Source organism: Fragaria vesca, linkage group LG1 (genome assembly GCF_000184155.1).
Source record: "Fragaria vesca subsp. vesca linkage group LG1, FraVesHawaii_1.0, whole genome shotgun sequence".
Taxonomy (NCBI): Eukaryota; Viridiplantae; Streptophyta; class Magnoliopsida; order Rosales; family Rosaceae; genus Fragaria; species Fragaria vesca.
Window position 1 is genome coordinate 12,579,420 of NC_020491.1, and position 18,189 is coordinate 12,597,608.

The window sequence follows — 18,189 nt, forward strand, 5'->3', positions numbered from 1 at the left end:
TTTGATCCGGTCATCCACATCGCTATTATCATGCATGTATTCTAATACCATTAACAAATTAAAACAAAAAAAAAATAAGTCCAAGAGGTGATGACCTGAAGTCAAATAAGAATGTCAAATAAGAAATACTCTTATTATGGGCGCTTTATTTGATCGGATCAAAAATAAAAATAAAAAAAAATTTAAGGTCACTAGTCTTAATTCAATTTTCGCATTCGACGATTTAAGAACTTACATATTAATAATACAAGTGTATTTTAGTACGTAAAATCCGCTCCGATTTTCATCTCCACTCAGATTGGTTCTTGCCCTTTTTGAATTTTGTCATAAACAAAAGAATAGAAATAGAATAGGAATGCTTGAATTGGGGGTTTGGTTTGATTCATGCCTGCCATGCCTGCCTGCCTGCCTGCCTTCTCATATGGTAACGTGGGGGAACATGTGATGTTAACTTGTGCGACTTGGGATTTGAGAGGAGAATATTCTGTCAGTCTGTCTGTCTCTGTGTTTCACAATGCCCCGCCGTTTCTTTATCTCTTTTTGCCCTTCTCTGAACCCATTTCCAATGAGAGACTAAAGTACAGTTCCTTCCACAAAGTCGTATAAAAAGAAAAAATGAGAAAGTGAAATCCCTGCAGCTCCAAATTTACCTTCTCGGTAACTTGTACTTTGTCCAAGATCCAAAGAACGTTTTACCCAGAATTAATCCTAAAAATCAATACATCAAAGTGAACTTGTTAATATTCAGACCAAAAAAAAAAAGTGAACTTGGTAATATGTATATACATCTCGAATAAGTCTACATATGATAACAAATATGATAACAAATCAGCGACGGATCTAGGATTTAACACTAGGGTGGGCTTAAATTTTTTTTTTTCCTAGTTGATTGAAACAATAAGAAAATTTAACGATAGTCTAAAATATTTAACTAAAATATAGTAGATATATATACACTTGATTTATTGAGATGCAATAAGAAAATAAGAACCCAGCCAAAATGTACTACCACTTAACCAATTGCTAGAAAATAAGAATTTTTTTTAGAACTATGTATATTAAATAAAATAAAAGGAGGTTATGAAAGAATTAAATCAAAACTAATACCAAAATACCAAACATCTTACCAAACAATGCTATGACTCATAGCCTATAAGGCCCATTGTGTAGGAGTAAGAAGTAAGAAATAGTAAAAAAAAAGCCTGTAAGGCCCATTGTGTAGGAGTAAGAAGTAAGAAAAAGGAAAAAACAAAGAATGATGAGCCTGGGAGTCGAACTCAGGTGATTGAGTTTGTTGTAATTGTGTTAAACCAAGCCTGTAAATGTTTTTGTTATGCATATTTTGCATACGTTAAAAATCTTATTCAAACAATCTTGGTTGGGCTTGAGCCCTACCAAGCTCTTACCTGGCTCCGTGCCTGTAACAAATTGTTTAATTAATTAATGTGATGTTTTAAATCTTTGAAATTTCAGTATTCCAAAACACTAAATGTTATTATTATTGCTTGTTCTAAAGAAACATGGTGGAATGAGTTTCAGAAACCTACAATGGTTTAACTTAGCCATGCTATGCTAACAAAACGGCTCATCGAAAATCCACAGTCTCTCATTGGCATAGAATACAAGGCAATTTAGTACCCACAGGGTGACTTCCTACACGGTGCAGTGTTGTGTTTGGGAAGCAAAACAAGTACTTGCTAAAGGACTGTGCAATGGGGAAGATATTGACATACTGGAGAGTTAACTAGTTGTCACATACATATTACCACCCAGAGAGGCACCAAAGAGAGTCGCCGATGAGCTTATACTGCAGGACACTAGAACCTGGGATGTCGAAAAATTAGACCAGTCTTTTGCTCCTGAAGATAGAGAGCTTATTCGAAGCATACCACTTAACCGAACAGCACCAAATGACAGGTTAGTCACGAGAAATGTTGCTTACTATATAGCTCGAGATATTGCTCTGGGTTTAGTATTGGCCCCTCCCTCACCTCCGGACACATACAAGAAGTTATGGAGTGCTATTTGGAATGCCAATGTGCCAAAACAAAGTTGCACTGCAATTTGGAGATCCTGTGTTGATATACTGTCAAATAGACATTGCTGGAGTACAAAAGGCTATGCGGGAACTGTGATACTGTGTGTAGGAGTAGAAAACAACGTCCCATGTTTACACAACGTGGGTATGCACAAGAGGTTGGTTAATGGATGCTACTAGGCTGAGTGAGCAAAGACCAATTCAACAAAGTGATGATGTTACTCTGGGGTCATTTGGAATAGTCGAAATTCACAATTGTGGGAAGGACACAAACAAACTGACAAACAGCACTCGAGAGATGTAGTCTTGATGGCAATGGGATGCTAGGAAGACTCAACCAAAATTAGAGAAAGCACCAAATATGGGATGGCTGAAATGCAATGTTGATGGTGCCTCTGTCGTGCAAACTGGCAGAGGAGGGGCAACTTTGGATTTGAGAGATCGAGCATGGAGGACAGGTACGGGCTGTAGCCTTCAAGCCAATACAGTGCTACCTCACCTTTCCACACACAGCTAATGGCTCTATTTGAGGGAACAAAGATAACAGAAGGCGTAGGATATTCGAATTACTTTTGAGACTAATTGTTCAATACAGGCAGCACCTATGAACCAAAATGAAGGTGACCTCTCTACTTTCAGTTTCATTATTGAGCAACTGAAAGCTCTTACAGATATTTACCGAGTTTGAAGTAGCTTTTGCTCCTAGAGAAGCAAAACAGTAGCACATACTCGCATGGTCTAGCCATATGGATGTCAATGAATTTCACTGTGTGTGTGTGTTTCTTTCCTATCCTCTTCAACAGCGGTGTGTACCGAATTAAAAATTTTGGGTGAGGACAAGTTTCTGGGTTTTTCTAATTGAATGAACCTTAAAGTTAAAATCTCCCAAACATGAAAATAGACATGAAGCAATAGGCAGACGGCCAAATCATTCTAATTAGCACACCCAAATGAACTAATTTCACTTGACGACTAGGTTCAAACCTTTAGAATGAAAATTTTCAGAGAATCTGATAAAATAAAAAATAAAAAACATGTTTCATAGCTTCATACCTGATCACCAACGAATGCAATATTATGTGATAGTCCTAGTATAATTACAAAAGTTCTAAAACAGTCTAACAGAACACCTAGAACCTAATCTGAATCAGTACCTAACTATCTAGCTAGTACATACCTCTACTACATGAAGATTTCTTACAGGTGATATGATATGAGGTGCATCAGTTTCCACGGTTTGGGCAAACATTTGCGAAGTGTGACGGATCTCCACAAACAAAACACCTCCTACCAGAATTGGGATCACCAGTTGCTGACACAAAAGTCCCACCAGTAGCATGTCCTGCACCCTGAGCACCTCTGCCCCCTGAACCTCTGCCCCCGGCACCCCTCCCAGCACTAACATTGGCACGCTGAAAACCTCTTCCGCCATTCCCATTGCTGACATTATCTTCCCATCTACACACCAGCAAATGCATACTTGAAATTTGAACTGAATAATTCCGGACACCGAATATAAGGCAAGTCCTTCTAAGTATTGGAAATCAGAATCTGTATTTCTATTGTAATAGAAGAAAAGTTCATTTGAATGTAAGCATTTTCCCCCAATTTGTTTCATTTGGTTAGCTGACATCTAATCTCAACCTCTTTCCAGATTTACTTCCAAGAAATATACATATCTACAGACACACATGTGCATGTCGTAGTTACGGTAAAATAAATCTTAAAGTTCAAAGTTTATGTGATGCACATACACAAAGAAGTTGCACTCCTGTGATGGGCATTTGTAGAATTTTCTTCCTCTATTCTGTGTGGTATTAGCAGTTCGTAGAACACAAGGTGCACCACATGTAGTACATGAGACTGATATTTCCCCTGCTAAAAAACACATTATAAGAGAACATATTAGCTGGACCAAGGGTATCTTTTATCAGGAATGCACAGATCTAATGAGATTTCGATGAAACAAATTTCATCTGGTTTTCGACGAAACAAATATCATCTGGTTGCGGTTCATAAAAGTGAGTATTGATGTTTTTTTTTTTTTGGTATTCCTTGAAGGAAAGTAAATCTCAAGTTCCATTATAATTTACATTCCACATGATATGGCCATACTTAATATAGGGGTAGTACAGAAACAAAAAACTATCAAACCCTAGAAGGTATTCCCGAAATCTTATAACTACTTTAGTTTATATATCTTGAACCTTCTTGTCCACTTAGTTCCCAATACTCCAAAAAGTGCCAGACTTTTCAATATGATAGTAACCCTAAACATATTAGAAGTCAATTTCTTTTCTAAAACTTAAAAACAATCAATGTAATTACATGTCCACAAATCTATAGGAATGGTAATATAATACCTCCGATAGCACATCATTACCTGCTCCTATACCCTAGGGGATTATAACTTTTCGACCATATAAGCCATGGGATATCTTCTCAAGATTTTTAAATTAACAAATACATACATAAGTTGAGCAGTCATACCACTTTGTGCATTCATTGTTCGAGGCCTAACACTTCGAGGGCCTGAAGATTGGGAAGGGCAATCGCCCGAAGAATGCCCTGATTGGTGGCAATATATGCAAGCACCCTGCCTGGTATTATTTTGTTGAACATTGCTGGATGTTGTTGGTCCTCGCCCTCTCGCTGAACGTATAAAAGGCCATGTTGAGAAGAAGAGAAAAAAATTTATGTTATGTTCTAAATTGAAACATTTACTCAAGAGATGCAAACCTGCAGACCGAGAACCAGTTCCACATATTTCCGTTAACTGTCTAAGAATCTCATCACACCCACCAATGCAACCTGATCATTTGTGTATGAAATTCCATGTTAGACCAATTACAACTTCCCAGAAATTTGAAGAAAGAACATTACTTGGATGAATGAATGATCTGTGGTGTTTGGGTGCAGCGTCTTGTCCATTAGGTTTAAGACTTTAGGCATATATATGTTAGAATTCTCTGAGAAAATGGGTAAGTTCTAATGAGATGAGATGTAGAGGCTAATTAGTTGGATAACTGAAAATGAGAGGTAATCAGAAAGCAAAGGCAGGCAATTTGAGGCCATCCCCATCTTACTAGACTTGAACTTACCCAAATGGTTGGTACTATAATTTGGTGGTATTTCCAGCCGCCGAAATGTAAATTGAATCAAGTGAACAGGACCTATGAAGTCAAGATTACCAAGAAACCTATGAGATATAAATAATGCAGAATCGAGCACAATATTAGTGAACAAAGCATTTAATTAGAATGTAAACTGGACTTACGCCAGATGGATGCTTTAAATAAGGTAAACAAATATGAATGAACCGTGCAAAATTTTATGTGAGAACTGGGAAAAACATGAATCGCTCACACTTTATTAGTTTCTTACGAAGATTAGTTGGACAAAATTAGGTGCACTAGATAACTTGACAGTGCTATGTTATGATATTTGCACAAGTACGTTTTTTTAGTAGAGCACAAGTACATAAAGTTAGCTAAGTTTTCATAAATAAAGCAAATCCCTTGTTCTGCAAGATGCAATGGCTGCACCAATAAATGGATATGCTTAACAAGAACTTCTAAATCCACGGATTTGAAAAAGTAGAAGAAAGATTACGGCTTGATGATGAAGAATCAAGGCCAATTCCCACAAAGGATGGTGATGCACATTCTAATTGATTATCTTCACCTGACCAGATTTTGAAACAACACAACTGTGGTTTGAAATGCATTTCTCTGCCCATTCCTTTATAGATAAAGCTTTTACGGGGAACAGTTGTCATACATGGTATTGTAGTCTTCCTTACAGGAGGTCTTGGATTCGAAATATCCATCCCCATAAGAGAATTTTGGCTTGATATAGGTTGTTGGCCCATTGCTCAATAGCTAAAGCTTTTAGGGCCAGTCATCGCTTAGTAACAAGGTGCATGTATAGGACACATAATAGTCACCCGAACAAATGTGTAATCTCCTAGCTTAAGATCCAATAAAACTCATGTAAGAGGTTATATAGATTCCTAGTACGGGTACCAGTGTAATAACCTAAACACCCAATGACTTAACATTTAGATGACAGTTGAATTGCACTTAAGTACATCTTTAAATATTCATATTCAAGCACATATTTGAATAGCATTTATATCATTATTTAGGAAACTTCCAAGCAATACAATATTAGAGAGAAACCTGGAGTGCATGAATTGCAAATATTAGTTGTTGCAACTGCTTCTGATACAGATCCAGGGAGCCAGATAGCATTCCTACACTAAAAAGGTGTAACAAATAAACGTTACAAAATCAAGATCAAAGTGATGCTGAAAATATAGTTTCATACAGTTTCAGACTTCCTATTTTCACAGAAATGATCAGTTCAAATCTTGAAGGGCAAGAAATTATCATGTGTTGCCATTTGCCATTTATGTAGCATATGAGACTAATCCTGTAATTTTAAATGCATCTTCATAAACTAACTTTAAAGGGAAAGTATTGAGAGATAAAATAAAAACAAACAAATAAATAAAGAAATGGAAATATAAACTATGTAGCATCTCTTAAGGAATTTAAGACGTACTAACAATCAAGAAAATGAAAAACGGGTTTGAGGAGGCAAACTAATTGACTTAGGCCAGAACAATTGCATAAATCCGAGATATTGCCAATACATTAGTATATGTGACAAATTTTTTAGACATTGTAGCTTTGATTAGGGTGTGGACAGATTTTTTCAACCATGCGAAACATTACTGGTCTAAACGTGCAGAATATAAAAGATTATATATATGAGGGCCGAGGCTTTAAACGTGCAGGATATAGATTGAGGGATGTGGCCCTGTATATATATTATCTACTGAGGCATAGAACAATCAAACATTCTAAAGTGCAACAGAATAGACGTATCACAGGCAAAGAAACAAACCTGAGGATAACCCATACATCCCACCATAAAATTTCCATCCTGAATAAAGGAAGCATAACAAGCTCATTAGAGGGAAATTTAGACAAATGGTTCTAGATTATAAATAAGCAATATGAAGCTATGAACCCCAGGCCATAAGGAATATAAAATAGAGCACAATACTATACAAGGAAGTAGAGCCACATAATTGTCACAACTTTTGTGGCTCAGAGCACATTCTCTGAAAACCTGTCTGGTTATGCTTGAGATTTTATACCTGAGGTGTCTTTGATCGATTATATGGGCAGTATTGGCATTTAGGTATGACAATCACCAAATTCTAGTTGAGGTTTACGTATAAAACTATTATTGATTACTTTCCTACTTGGTGTCTCATTGTCTAGCTAATAGATAATTCTACAGTGAGAAGATAATGCATCAAAAATTTATCCCTAAAAAATTCTATACAGAGAGGACCTAGCCCTGCAGCTAGCATTTTGGTTCAGAACTAAGCCCGGTTTGGACCTTAATGGTGCTATAACTATTTATAAAGGAGCAACCAGAAACAGTTTTGAATTAGAACTACTTATGTTATATCACATTACCCGATTTTTCCTGAGCACCATATCTGCTTCCTGGCAGAGTCCACATCGCCGAATGAACTCTCCAGATGTATGCTGATCATCTCCGCCAGGTCTATTTGATCTGTGTAAAAGGCAATAACACATTATCACAGCAAATTTAGTCAACAAACAGAAGTAAAGTGAAATTACCTTTCAAAGAACACTGCCATGGCTTCAAAAAGTTTTACTTTATTCTGCCTCGCCTGCAAACATTACCATATTTTAATCCAGTGCCAAACTTAAATTTTAATTGTTGAAGCCTACCAACATGGCATGAGGTAAAGTGTGGCATCTTGGCAGCATAAGACCTAACAAATGAATTGGTCAATATGAAGTTCTAAGTTGTTGAGATACTTTAATACAGTTTTTTTAATGGTTGAATTGGTTTCTGGAAAGCACAAAACAAACTTGATAGCAGGAATTAGCTATGGGTACTTGGCAACTTATTTCTACAACAAGTATACAAAACCATGCATGATGTGGTTATTATCATCTACACCCATCCATAGTTTTCTATTCTTTCAAGTTAATTTCCATAAATACTCATCACAGGAAACTGCAAAATTGTATATTAACCCAATGAGGCATTATAAACAGTTTATAATTGATTCCCATCAAAAGAAATAAAAATAAAAAAACAAATGAAGAGGGGTATAGATTGACTTTCATTGTGTGTAATAGAATGTGATAGTTGTGCCTGTGTGTCAAAGTGAAATTTGAATCAAGAAAATCAAGACATGAAAAGGCACACTAGAAGCTTACATCAAGGAAGCACCCTTTCATTTGCTGCAAGCAAGTTTCCAAAACTTCAGCTTTGCTCTTATTACCTTCACTAACTGCTTTCATGTCACGCTCCATAACAGCTCTAAGGTAGGGTTTCCAAAGTTTATATCTAAGAAAAAGGTTATAAAGATTCCCTTAAACCACATGCACAAGAAAGTAGAGTCAAATGAATTGCAAATGAAAGTAGCGTTAAATCAACTAACAAGTACTGTTTTTCCCAGAAGCAAAAGTACTGAAGTGTATAGGGTGTTAGTGTTCTAGTTGTATTTGTCCATAACTTGATGGAGGATGATGGCTTGTTGAAGGATTGGGGTTTAGGAGCTTTAAAAGAGAGTAATGGTCTTCATTGTTGGCTCTTAAAATTCTAGATTGGAGGCAGCTGTAATTTGTACTTACTATGTTCATTTTTTGTTGTTGTTGAGAAAGTGGGTTCTTTGTTACATACAGCAAATGAAGTGGTTGTTCAAGACACTTCATATGGATCTTCAAAGCTTCAGACTTTAAAACATGCAACTATGATTAAAAGAAAGCATTTGATACATACTGACTTTAAAACATGTAAAAATGATTAAAAGAAAGCATTTGATACATACTAACACACAAAACAAAACGTCAGATATGATGTCTTACAAAATAGACTGTAATCATAGGAACAAGTGTATCGATCGAGTACAGATGCAAAGCTGACAGGGGAAGCAGTGTTTCATAAGCTGATCAGATATAGTATCATGATTTCTAAGATGTTAAATCCAGGGTACTTTTACAGAAAACATTGTGTTTAACCTTCTAGTTTATGTTGTACATTGCACGACCAGTTTAACATCATAGACTATTTGAAATTGAAGATGAATCCGGTCACTTACCCCATGTCATCATATCCCATCACCAGTGCTTCACCCTGAAATTTATGACATTTTATCAGTGAAAGATCAGTTTTGTTTTCTCTTGTGATAACAGAGAAATAGTATAATATGAGTCCATTATCACTGCTTTTTAATTCAATGTTCACCAGTATACAAAGGACGAAACAAAAATAGTTGCGTTTTTTTCAGAACCGGAACACTAGGATATAATCAGTGCTCCCATGCTTTGCTAATTTCAGCAATGGAAGTTCTCACCTTACTTTAAATGGCCTCAAATAATAACATTTCAAATAATGAGGGGATACTACACATATTCCATGTACTTTGCTATCCATTCCACCGCTCTTTCAATTTAACAATATTTAGCTGTGTTTCGTATCAGTTGAACAAGAATTTCAAAGCTCAAGAGTATAAAAAGAAATAGAGATGAAGGAATAATTAGGAAGAGTTATCAAAGAAGATTAATAAGTAGCAAGCAAAGAATATCTCGAAAAGTTAGTATAGCCAAAAGCAGATTACCAGATTGGTTGGTGAGAAGCGAGTATTCGCGTCCTTGGTTGCGTAAAAACGATCAAGCAGTTTCTTAATGTGATCATGCATTGTTGCATCTGTACCAATGCCCTCCTGTAAAATTGATGAAAAAGTTCGGAAAAGTTCTATCGGAGAGTGTATATACATACTTTTGTGCTAAATATGTTATGCAGTGCAACTGCCTAAGACAGCTACCATATAGGGGGAAGAAAAATTAAACCACAATCTATATTTTTATGACCTTGTCCATACAACCCAGCAAATCAGCTTCACTTAAAAGTGGTGGAGGCCTAGTAACTCCTGAATCTAGAGTCAACGTTGTTGGCATAAACTGCAACATAAATCATAGATATTGTAATGTGTATCAAATTTACTAGCTTACGATGCAGTCAACAACATAAAGTAGAGTGAGTTTATGGTAATTTAGATGCATAGCTTAGTTGGAAGATCAATAGCAAACCTGTTGTCCAACGGCATATGTTGGTAGCAGTGAACCTCCCCATGATTCAAAGCGATACACATCTAAGTAATTTTTCTGATACAAGAGCAACAGTCAATGATTCATATAAAATTTCAAACACTACAATTATTTGCCAACTGCTGAACCACATAAACAGTATATGTAATATGTAGTGTCACACCCTCACAGGAAACAGGTACTGCAGCAGTTGTATTGACACAATGAAAGCATATCAAAGACATAACATAACAGTTAAGATAGCAAGAAGCAACATAAAGCAATTGAGTCGTATAAAATTTGAAGCACTAAACTTAATTGTCAAGCAGATCAAGAATATAGATTATGTAGTGTGAAACCAACACAAAGAGAGAAGTCAGTATATTTCATGTAGTTGTGCACTTGTATGGACACAGTTGAAGCATATCAAACATACAACAAGAAAGACAAGATAGCAAGTTGCAACAATGATGGTATCCATCTTCTCAGTCTAGAGTTGGTGTACCAGTGACAGATTTACTAGGAAGAAAACAAAAAAGAGAAGGACAACAATAAATGAAGTGAATTGGACTTTGATCGGAACTGGAGAATTACTTGGGTCCCTGTCTCCAAACTTGTATCAGTTACAAAGGGGACTAGCATATAACTGTAGATAATTATCACATTAAAATGTATTGCCAGCCCAATCACTAGATAAATGTTTCAAAAGAATGTGATGGTTACATATTTTCAACATTAGCATCTCATCCAAACACCAATTAGACCACAAATAACATAACACCTAGCCAGCAGCCCAAGAAATATATAAGATCTTTCGCAATTCAATAAAAATTACCATCACAAAATCTGACTCCAAACAGTGGAGGGGGAGGGCATAAGAATATACAATGGAAAACTCACCGCTAATATCACTCTCCCAGATGCAGAGAACATTTCCCCAGCAATATCTATTTCAACAGTAGTTTCGGCCCCAACAGCTGGCTGTGAGACACATGCCAGAAAATGGCGAACAACCAGCTCATACAGTCGCTGAAAAAAAAATATGAACATAAAATATAAAAAGCAAAGAACATAAATACATCTCAACTTAGATCAAATGAAACTACAATTAGAGAACACGCAACGAACATATAACACCAATGAATAATTAGACTACTTACATTGTGATCTTGACTCCAATTCGATTCTCCAGCAGAAAATTTAGTTGGGTGAATAGGTGGATGGGCCTTGTCATCATGTCCACCACTACTAGGGTTTCTCCAAAGCCCAGAAGCAGGGTCCAACAATCGTTGTGCATATGATCCCCATCCAGGATGCCCTTGTTGTTCTTGTACAATTGCCTACATCAAATAAAGATCTTAGAAATCCGTTACTCACAAAGCTAATGATACATTACTAACAGAGGGCAGAATAATTAATATAAAGATTATATGGTTTCATATTTGATAAGGCAAAAAATGTTATAACCTTAAGAGCAAAAGCAATATGAAATTCAAAAGTATACTTAGGCGTGCCAAACAAAGTGTATGAAGGAAGACAAAAATTACTAACATGCAAATCAGTCCTTGGAGAGAAGCCATCGGTCTCTGTTCGAGGATAACTGATAAAACCAGCTTGGTAAAGCTCTTCTGCTACCTACAGTCAAAAAAGTGATTCAGTGTACTGATGAAATAATTGAAGACAACCCCAAGAAGAGATATAATAAAAGATAAAGCTTCAGAAAGTGTAGCCTCCACTCTCCAGAATTAAATGCTAATATTATGGATCCAGGACATTGTAAATTTTAAGACAGGCTTATCATTCCCATTAAGGGTATATACTCCAACAGTTCCCACCTTCATAGTATGTTCAGAACTCATTCGGAAGTATCTCGAGGCACGCTTTTCAAGCTCAATGGTATTCAAAGGATACGGAGGATACTTCGGCTTCTCCTGTTGTCTGACCTTTGTGACCTATAATGTATTGTAAACATTGAAGCCAAGAGTGCAAGATGTTTTATAAAACTAGCAGTGTATAGTTATATACAAAAATTCAACACAACTTACAGTTGCAATAGGATCCTCAACGCACATTTCATAGATTATGACAGCACAAGCATGATCAAAAAGATGGCCACGCCTGCAAAAGATAGGCCATTAATATCTAAATGGTTTCATAAGCTAAGAGAAGAACAGTTAATGTGTGCCTTACATCCAACCGAATGTTGCAGTTCCTTCATCTGATCTATGTGAACAGTTAATGGTCCAAAATTCCTCCGGCTCATGTGACTGTATCTCCCAGTACCGTTCCACGATAAAGCCAAGTGTAGGGAACTGTATTGAAAGGGAGGGGTGAGGGAAATGATATTTGCATAAAACTGAACTCTTTTTATAACAGTTAAAAAAAAAGTCAATTGTGGTAGGAAATCAGTTCAATACCTGACAAGGACCATAACTTAGAACAAGGTTTCTGTCATCCGTAGCAGAATCAATAACAAAAGCATCTCTCAGGAGCATAGTCTGAAACCTGGTAAATGAAGCACCAATTCGTAGATCTATTTCCTGTCATAAACACACAGGAGGTATGCTATATATTGGAGATACAAGAACATTAACATAGCGAGATGAAGACAAAGATACTAAGAGGATATGACCAACAGTTGTCGTTCAGTTAGCAAACAACACCAGATGGAAAAGTTTAACAAATGAGTATATAGCTTGGTGTATCTTGTAAACAAAATGAATTTGACCATAAAGTCACCCAAAAAGTCTGGAGATGAAAGGTACTAACTTGCCTAGCATCCACTGCATCAGCAAAGTATTTGTTTGCATTGTCAAGATTTTGCACTGCGTGATGGATATCCCTGAAAACAAAACTAAGTAAATACTACGGAAACTGAGTCACAAGAGAAGTGGAGATTCGGAGTTTGAAGGAAGAAGAAAGTGTATAGAACAGACCTGTCAATCAAAGCTGAGAAACGAGCCCTCTTAATGGTAAGATGACGATTTACAGATGTGCAGACATCTATGACTTCAAATGCAATGTTCTCTCCTTCTCTATCACAGTCAAGCCATAACACAAGCCACTGGCAATTCCTAGCTTCCTCCTCTAATGTCCTTTTAATATCCAACTTGTCCTACATCATTCGAATCCCGAGAATAAAAAAGGTTACCACATCAGGTGATTACACCGACAGTAATAACAGAAACATACATTGTTCCACAGGCAATTAGAGTTTAACAAACCATGTAATTTCCAACAATAAACTTCCTCATAACTCCAACAGGCATCCCACAGTATAATAAATTGATATCAGGTAATGCTCCCAGTACGATATGCGTGAACTTGGCTCTACCTTTGCTACATTATCCCCAAACAGATCATAAACACATAAACACTAATGATCAAAATCACCCTAACAGTCTCGATTTCACGAAACATCATTTCTTTCAAACAATCCGTAATCATCCAAAACAACTAATAGGTGTCAATTTCAAGCCAAAATTGACACCAAAACCACAAACAATAACTGGTTTGGATTGCGAAGACGAAAAGCCCTAACAGCACATGAGAAGAGACGTACCTCGGGGACGAACTTGCGGACGGGGGCCTGGAAGAGGAGGGCGGGATCGCAGGAGTGCCACTTGCGGAAGCGGTCTTCGAATTCGAGCTCCATGAGGTGGCCGGTGACGGAGGTGAAGAGCATCTGGCAGTGGCAGCCATTGATGGAGTAGTTGAACTCGTAGATTTTGTTATAGCGGGATCGGCCTTCTCTCATTCGGAGACCTTGCCCGCGGGACAGTATGTTCGCCACCGACTTCGCCACCGACGGCTTCTCCGCCACGTTCAGCACCCGCACCATCTCTCTCCTGCTCCCCAATGAAAAATTAGGGTGGGGAAAAGGATTTTCCCGCCCTTCTAGAAACTCTGATTTGCTTTTTTTTTTTCTTCTTTGAGAAATACATTAAATTGTCTACCTGCAATTATAAAATGTGCGCACATTATAACCTATCACAAATGGTATCTAACTACTCTAATACTCTTGTCTAACCCCTATGTGACGGTAGTACTCGTTGCCTACCGATTTTTATTGGTGTACAACGAAGTAAAACCAAGAATTAAAACTAGACTAGCCGTCAATCAAAAGGTAGGAGAGCATCTAAGGTTTGCCTAAGACCCAAGAAAATAAGCCTAGCAGCCCAGAGATCTCAGAACTAGCAACATAAGTCCCAACAGAAAGATTGGGCCCAGACCCAAGACCAGCATAAACAAGCCCAATCCTCTACAGCAGCCTGCTTGTTCCAAACAACAGCCTCCGCCTTCGGCAGCCAACCACCGTCCACCGACAACCAGCCCCAACCCAGCTCTGCCCCAAATTCGGTCAGCATCGCCCCAAAACCAATCGCAATCGAGATTGAAGAAGAAAGTGCAACTATGTTATATGTTTTAACGAATCATAAACTGACACGTGGCCAAAAAGATAAGGGAAATCTAGGTTTTGCTTTAGCAATTCTTGAATCGATTAACAAATTTAGCAATTTTGTTCAGCGATCCTTAAATTTAGCAACCATTTAGATATATTGTTGAAGCTCATATTTATTCTAAAAATTGACAAAATTTGTAAAACTGAATTAACTATACTGCTAGAGATGTTTAGAATGTACACAATAATGAATCAGTTGCAATTTGAATTAAATAAGTCATGAATCTGAGAAATTTAGGATTGAGAGAATCTGAGAAATTTGTGAAGGACTCAAGGTTTTGGGTATGCTAAGCTTAAGTTTTATAGTTTATGTTTGAAGCATGGCAAACACTTCTATAACTGATGCCCTTGCGAGTCTCTTAATGTGATGCTCGATTATGGCTTGAGCTCTAGATATTTGACGAAAAAAAATGTGGTGTTTAATATGTGGTTTGGTTGGGTAGCCATCCAGCCACTACTAGAATTTCTCATGCTCTATCTATGAAAGAAGCATATATATCATTAGAAGCCAAAAGAGCTACCACATCTTTAATTGCTTCAAGTAGCCTATTAAGTAGTGTTGGGGTAGAAATTGAATGAGGATCTAAGAGCTTGCCGTTTTTGGGCTTGATGATCTGATCTTCCCCTTTAGGGTTGCAGGACTAGACCCAAAGTCTTCCTAAGAGAGACTTTGTTGTGATGGAAGGCTCTGAGCATGCAATATCAATACTGAGAGGAATTAGTAGTGTGCATGGTGTGAGAGCTAGGATTTTGCGAGCGTAACAGAATGCATGCTCATCGTAAAAAAGGTCTAATGTGGGTGATAGATTGTAGAGTATGGTGGTGGTGGTGGTGTTTAAAGTGTCTGAAAGTGTTTGGAAGGATGGATATGGTGGTGGTGATCTAGAGTCGGTTAAGCATGAGGAGCTTGGTAGTGGCTTTGCCTGTAGGTGTTGTATATTGTTGTTCCTCAAGTCCATTGTAGTCCCTTTTATATAGGATTATAGATGAAGACTGAGGGTCCAAAAATGACCCCGTGACTTTTGATTTTAGCATGGGACCAATAATCTCGATATCTTACTAAGCTATTCTTGGCTAAGGCTTCATGACAAAACATGGCCTTGGGTTTGCCTTAAGCTTATAAGGTGAAAGTTGTAGAAACGAGGGTTCAGGTTTGAGGTGACTCGTGATGCTAGTGCTCTATGTCTAAGGGCATATGGTGATGAGATGAGGTATCTGTTACAAACATGTGCGTGGGAAACTCAAATTCAAGTTTGGTCCTCGACTCCTAAGACATTTTGGACACTTAACATTTGGCCTCCTTAGGCCTTGCAAAATCTTGTATCATTCCACACCACAACCCACTAATAAGCCTCATTTAGCCTAGTGGCTTAGGTCCACGTTATGAGTTGGCCGCGTGGCATGTTATGATAGATGAGATATGACATATCATCAAGGATGTTTGTGCATGACTTTACTTGGCGTGTGTTAACGTGTGCGTGAAGTGAGTGGGCATGTGGTTGTTGAAACGTGTCCATGAGGAGCCACGTGCCTAGATAGAGGGAGTGTGCTTGGGCATGAACGAGCATGGCCTGGCTTGGCTTGACTCCCAAGTGGGTAACTTTATCTAAGGAGGGGCTTGGCCTTCGTGGCGGCCCTTGTCTTTTGGGCATAGCATGGCATGGCATGGCTTGCCTCCTTCATCATGTATAGAGATTTTGTACCAAGCTCAATTCACTTGAAGCAGATCAAACGATCTTGAATGTGGATGATACGGGCCTCGTATCAAATCCAAGCATGATCTTTGACCTTGGTTCTCTAAGTCCTCCGATAAAATTAGCTTACATTTTCAGGTATCAACAAGTAGCATCGATGTTGCATGTCCATGCACTTGAAACGAGTAAAGTTTGAAAGTTATGTGAGCGTCTGATTATTTCTCCGGCCATCTAGGTCTATCGTATGATTTGTAATGGTACTAAGGTCATTGTGAGGGTGCTTGGCAGAAAGGGTTACAAGGCTATTATGGGTAGGTATCAGCGATTGTTTGGCCCCGACCACGCGTGCTGAAGTCTGAAGTCGTCTTCGGTGTCTGGTCAAAATATGTTATAATTGTCATCCGCAACGGCCTTGGTCCCCCCTAAAAGGTTGTAGGGCTGTCTGTAATTACATTTTTTTAGTGAGTTGATCCATAACATGGATGCTAGTATTTACAATAGAAGGTACATCCTTAATAAAAAGAGAAAACTTTAATATAGATACAAAGTCCTTATAAAAACTGAAAATTTAAATTTTTCAATCACTCACTATACAAAGATAAAAACTTCACACATTTGTCCTACAAATCTCAAAATTGTAAAGATAAAGATTTGACCCTAGAAAATAAATAGACAAGTGATAATGTAGAGATCTTTGCCTTCTCGTCCTACTTGTAACTAAACCTAAAAAGAAATACAAAATTACAAATAGATACACTTCCAGCTTAATAATTATCAGTAGCAACCTTGATTTTGTATTTCACATGAGGTAAGTGTCACACCCCAAATATTTTTGAATATATATTTTTTTTGAAGGTGTAACTCATATTCCAACTATGAAGTAGATTTTTCATAATTCAGATACAGTAGAGAAAAACTGCTGATGTATGCCTCTCAAATTCTAAGAAAACAGTTTAAGACATGGAATTCTAACAACAAATCCTAGCAACAACTGATGCATAAACTTGATTGTCTACATAAGAGAATTGATTTGGCTAACAAAGATGTAATTCAAACTTAACCAAAACCAAAGAATCAACAATCCTACTTTACAACTCAACAAAACCAAAACAAATTGTTAATAGCAACTACCAAATCAATGAAATAATAAAACCAAAATAAGAACTTCTGATTAAAAGCATATACTCACTTTGAATAACACAAACAATAGATCAGAACATAAAAAGAAATAAACTTGAGTTCTCTACTAGTTTCCTGCAATACCAATCTCTCCTCTCTCTCTCTCTTTAAAGTACAAACTCAGAAGAACTTATAGATGAACATAGAAATCTCACCTCTATTTATAGGGTCAGGAGAAAGATAAAACGTGGAGTCCAAGACAAGATTGAAGAAAGCAAAATTGGACACTCCAATCCAATTCCTATCCATTTGAAAACTTAATCTCTAAGGATTTTGACACCTTCTGTTTATCCATGGCGGTTGCCATTGTTTAGGTTTTTTCTAAGACGGTTCTGGGTTTAAGGAGGCAAGGTTTCAGATTGGGGAACATCTGGTCAGGAGGAAGAAGAAGAAGGCGGTGAAGAAGAAGCAGAAGTCGGAGAAGAAGTAAAAGGTGTCAAATTCTTTGGAGATTAAGTTTTCAGATGGATAAGAATTGGATTAAAATGTCCAATTTTGTTTTCTTCAATCTTGTCTAGGACTCCACATTTTATCTTTCTCCTGACCCTATAAATAGAGGTGAGATTTCTATGTTCTTTCATAAGTTCATCTGAGTTTGTACTTGAGAGAGAGAGAGAGAGAGAGAGAGAGAGAGAGAGAGAGAGAGAGAGAGAGAGAGAGTAGTAGTAT

General features: G+C 37.3%; 1 protein-coding gene across 1 annotated transcript; it reads right to left on the reverse strand.

The window, feature by feature from the left end:
- Positions 1-3,261: 3,261 nt before the first annotated feature.
- LOC101293143 (DNA topoisomerase 3-alpha-like) lies at positions 3,262-14,026 on the reverse strand. The gene is made up of 24 exons (XM_004289240.1): positions 13,748-14,026; positions 13,122-13,300; positions 12,955-13,027; positions 12,603-12,725; positions 12,376-12,497; positions 12,231-12,303; positions 12,021-12,137; positions 11,737-11,820; positions 11,346-11,525; positions 11,086-11,214; positions 10,189-10,263; positions 9,970-10,059; positions 9,717-9,821; positions 9,198-9,232; positions 8,314-8,443; positions 7,702-7,754; positions 7,534-7,633; positions 6,950-6,988; positions 6,220-6,298; positions 5,140-5,211; positions 4,778-4,849; positions 4,529-4,690; positions 3,793-3,913; positions 3,262-3,496 (listed from the first exon to the last, which is right to left on the reverse strand). Exons 1-24 carry the CDS (start codon positions 14,024-14,026, stop codon positions 3,262-3,264), a joined length of 2,727 nt encoding a protein of 908 aa, XP_004289288.1.
- Positions 14,027-18,189: the final 4,163 nt, after the last annotated feature.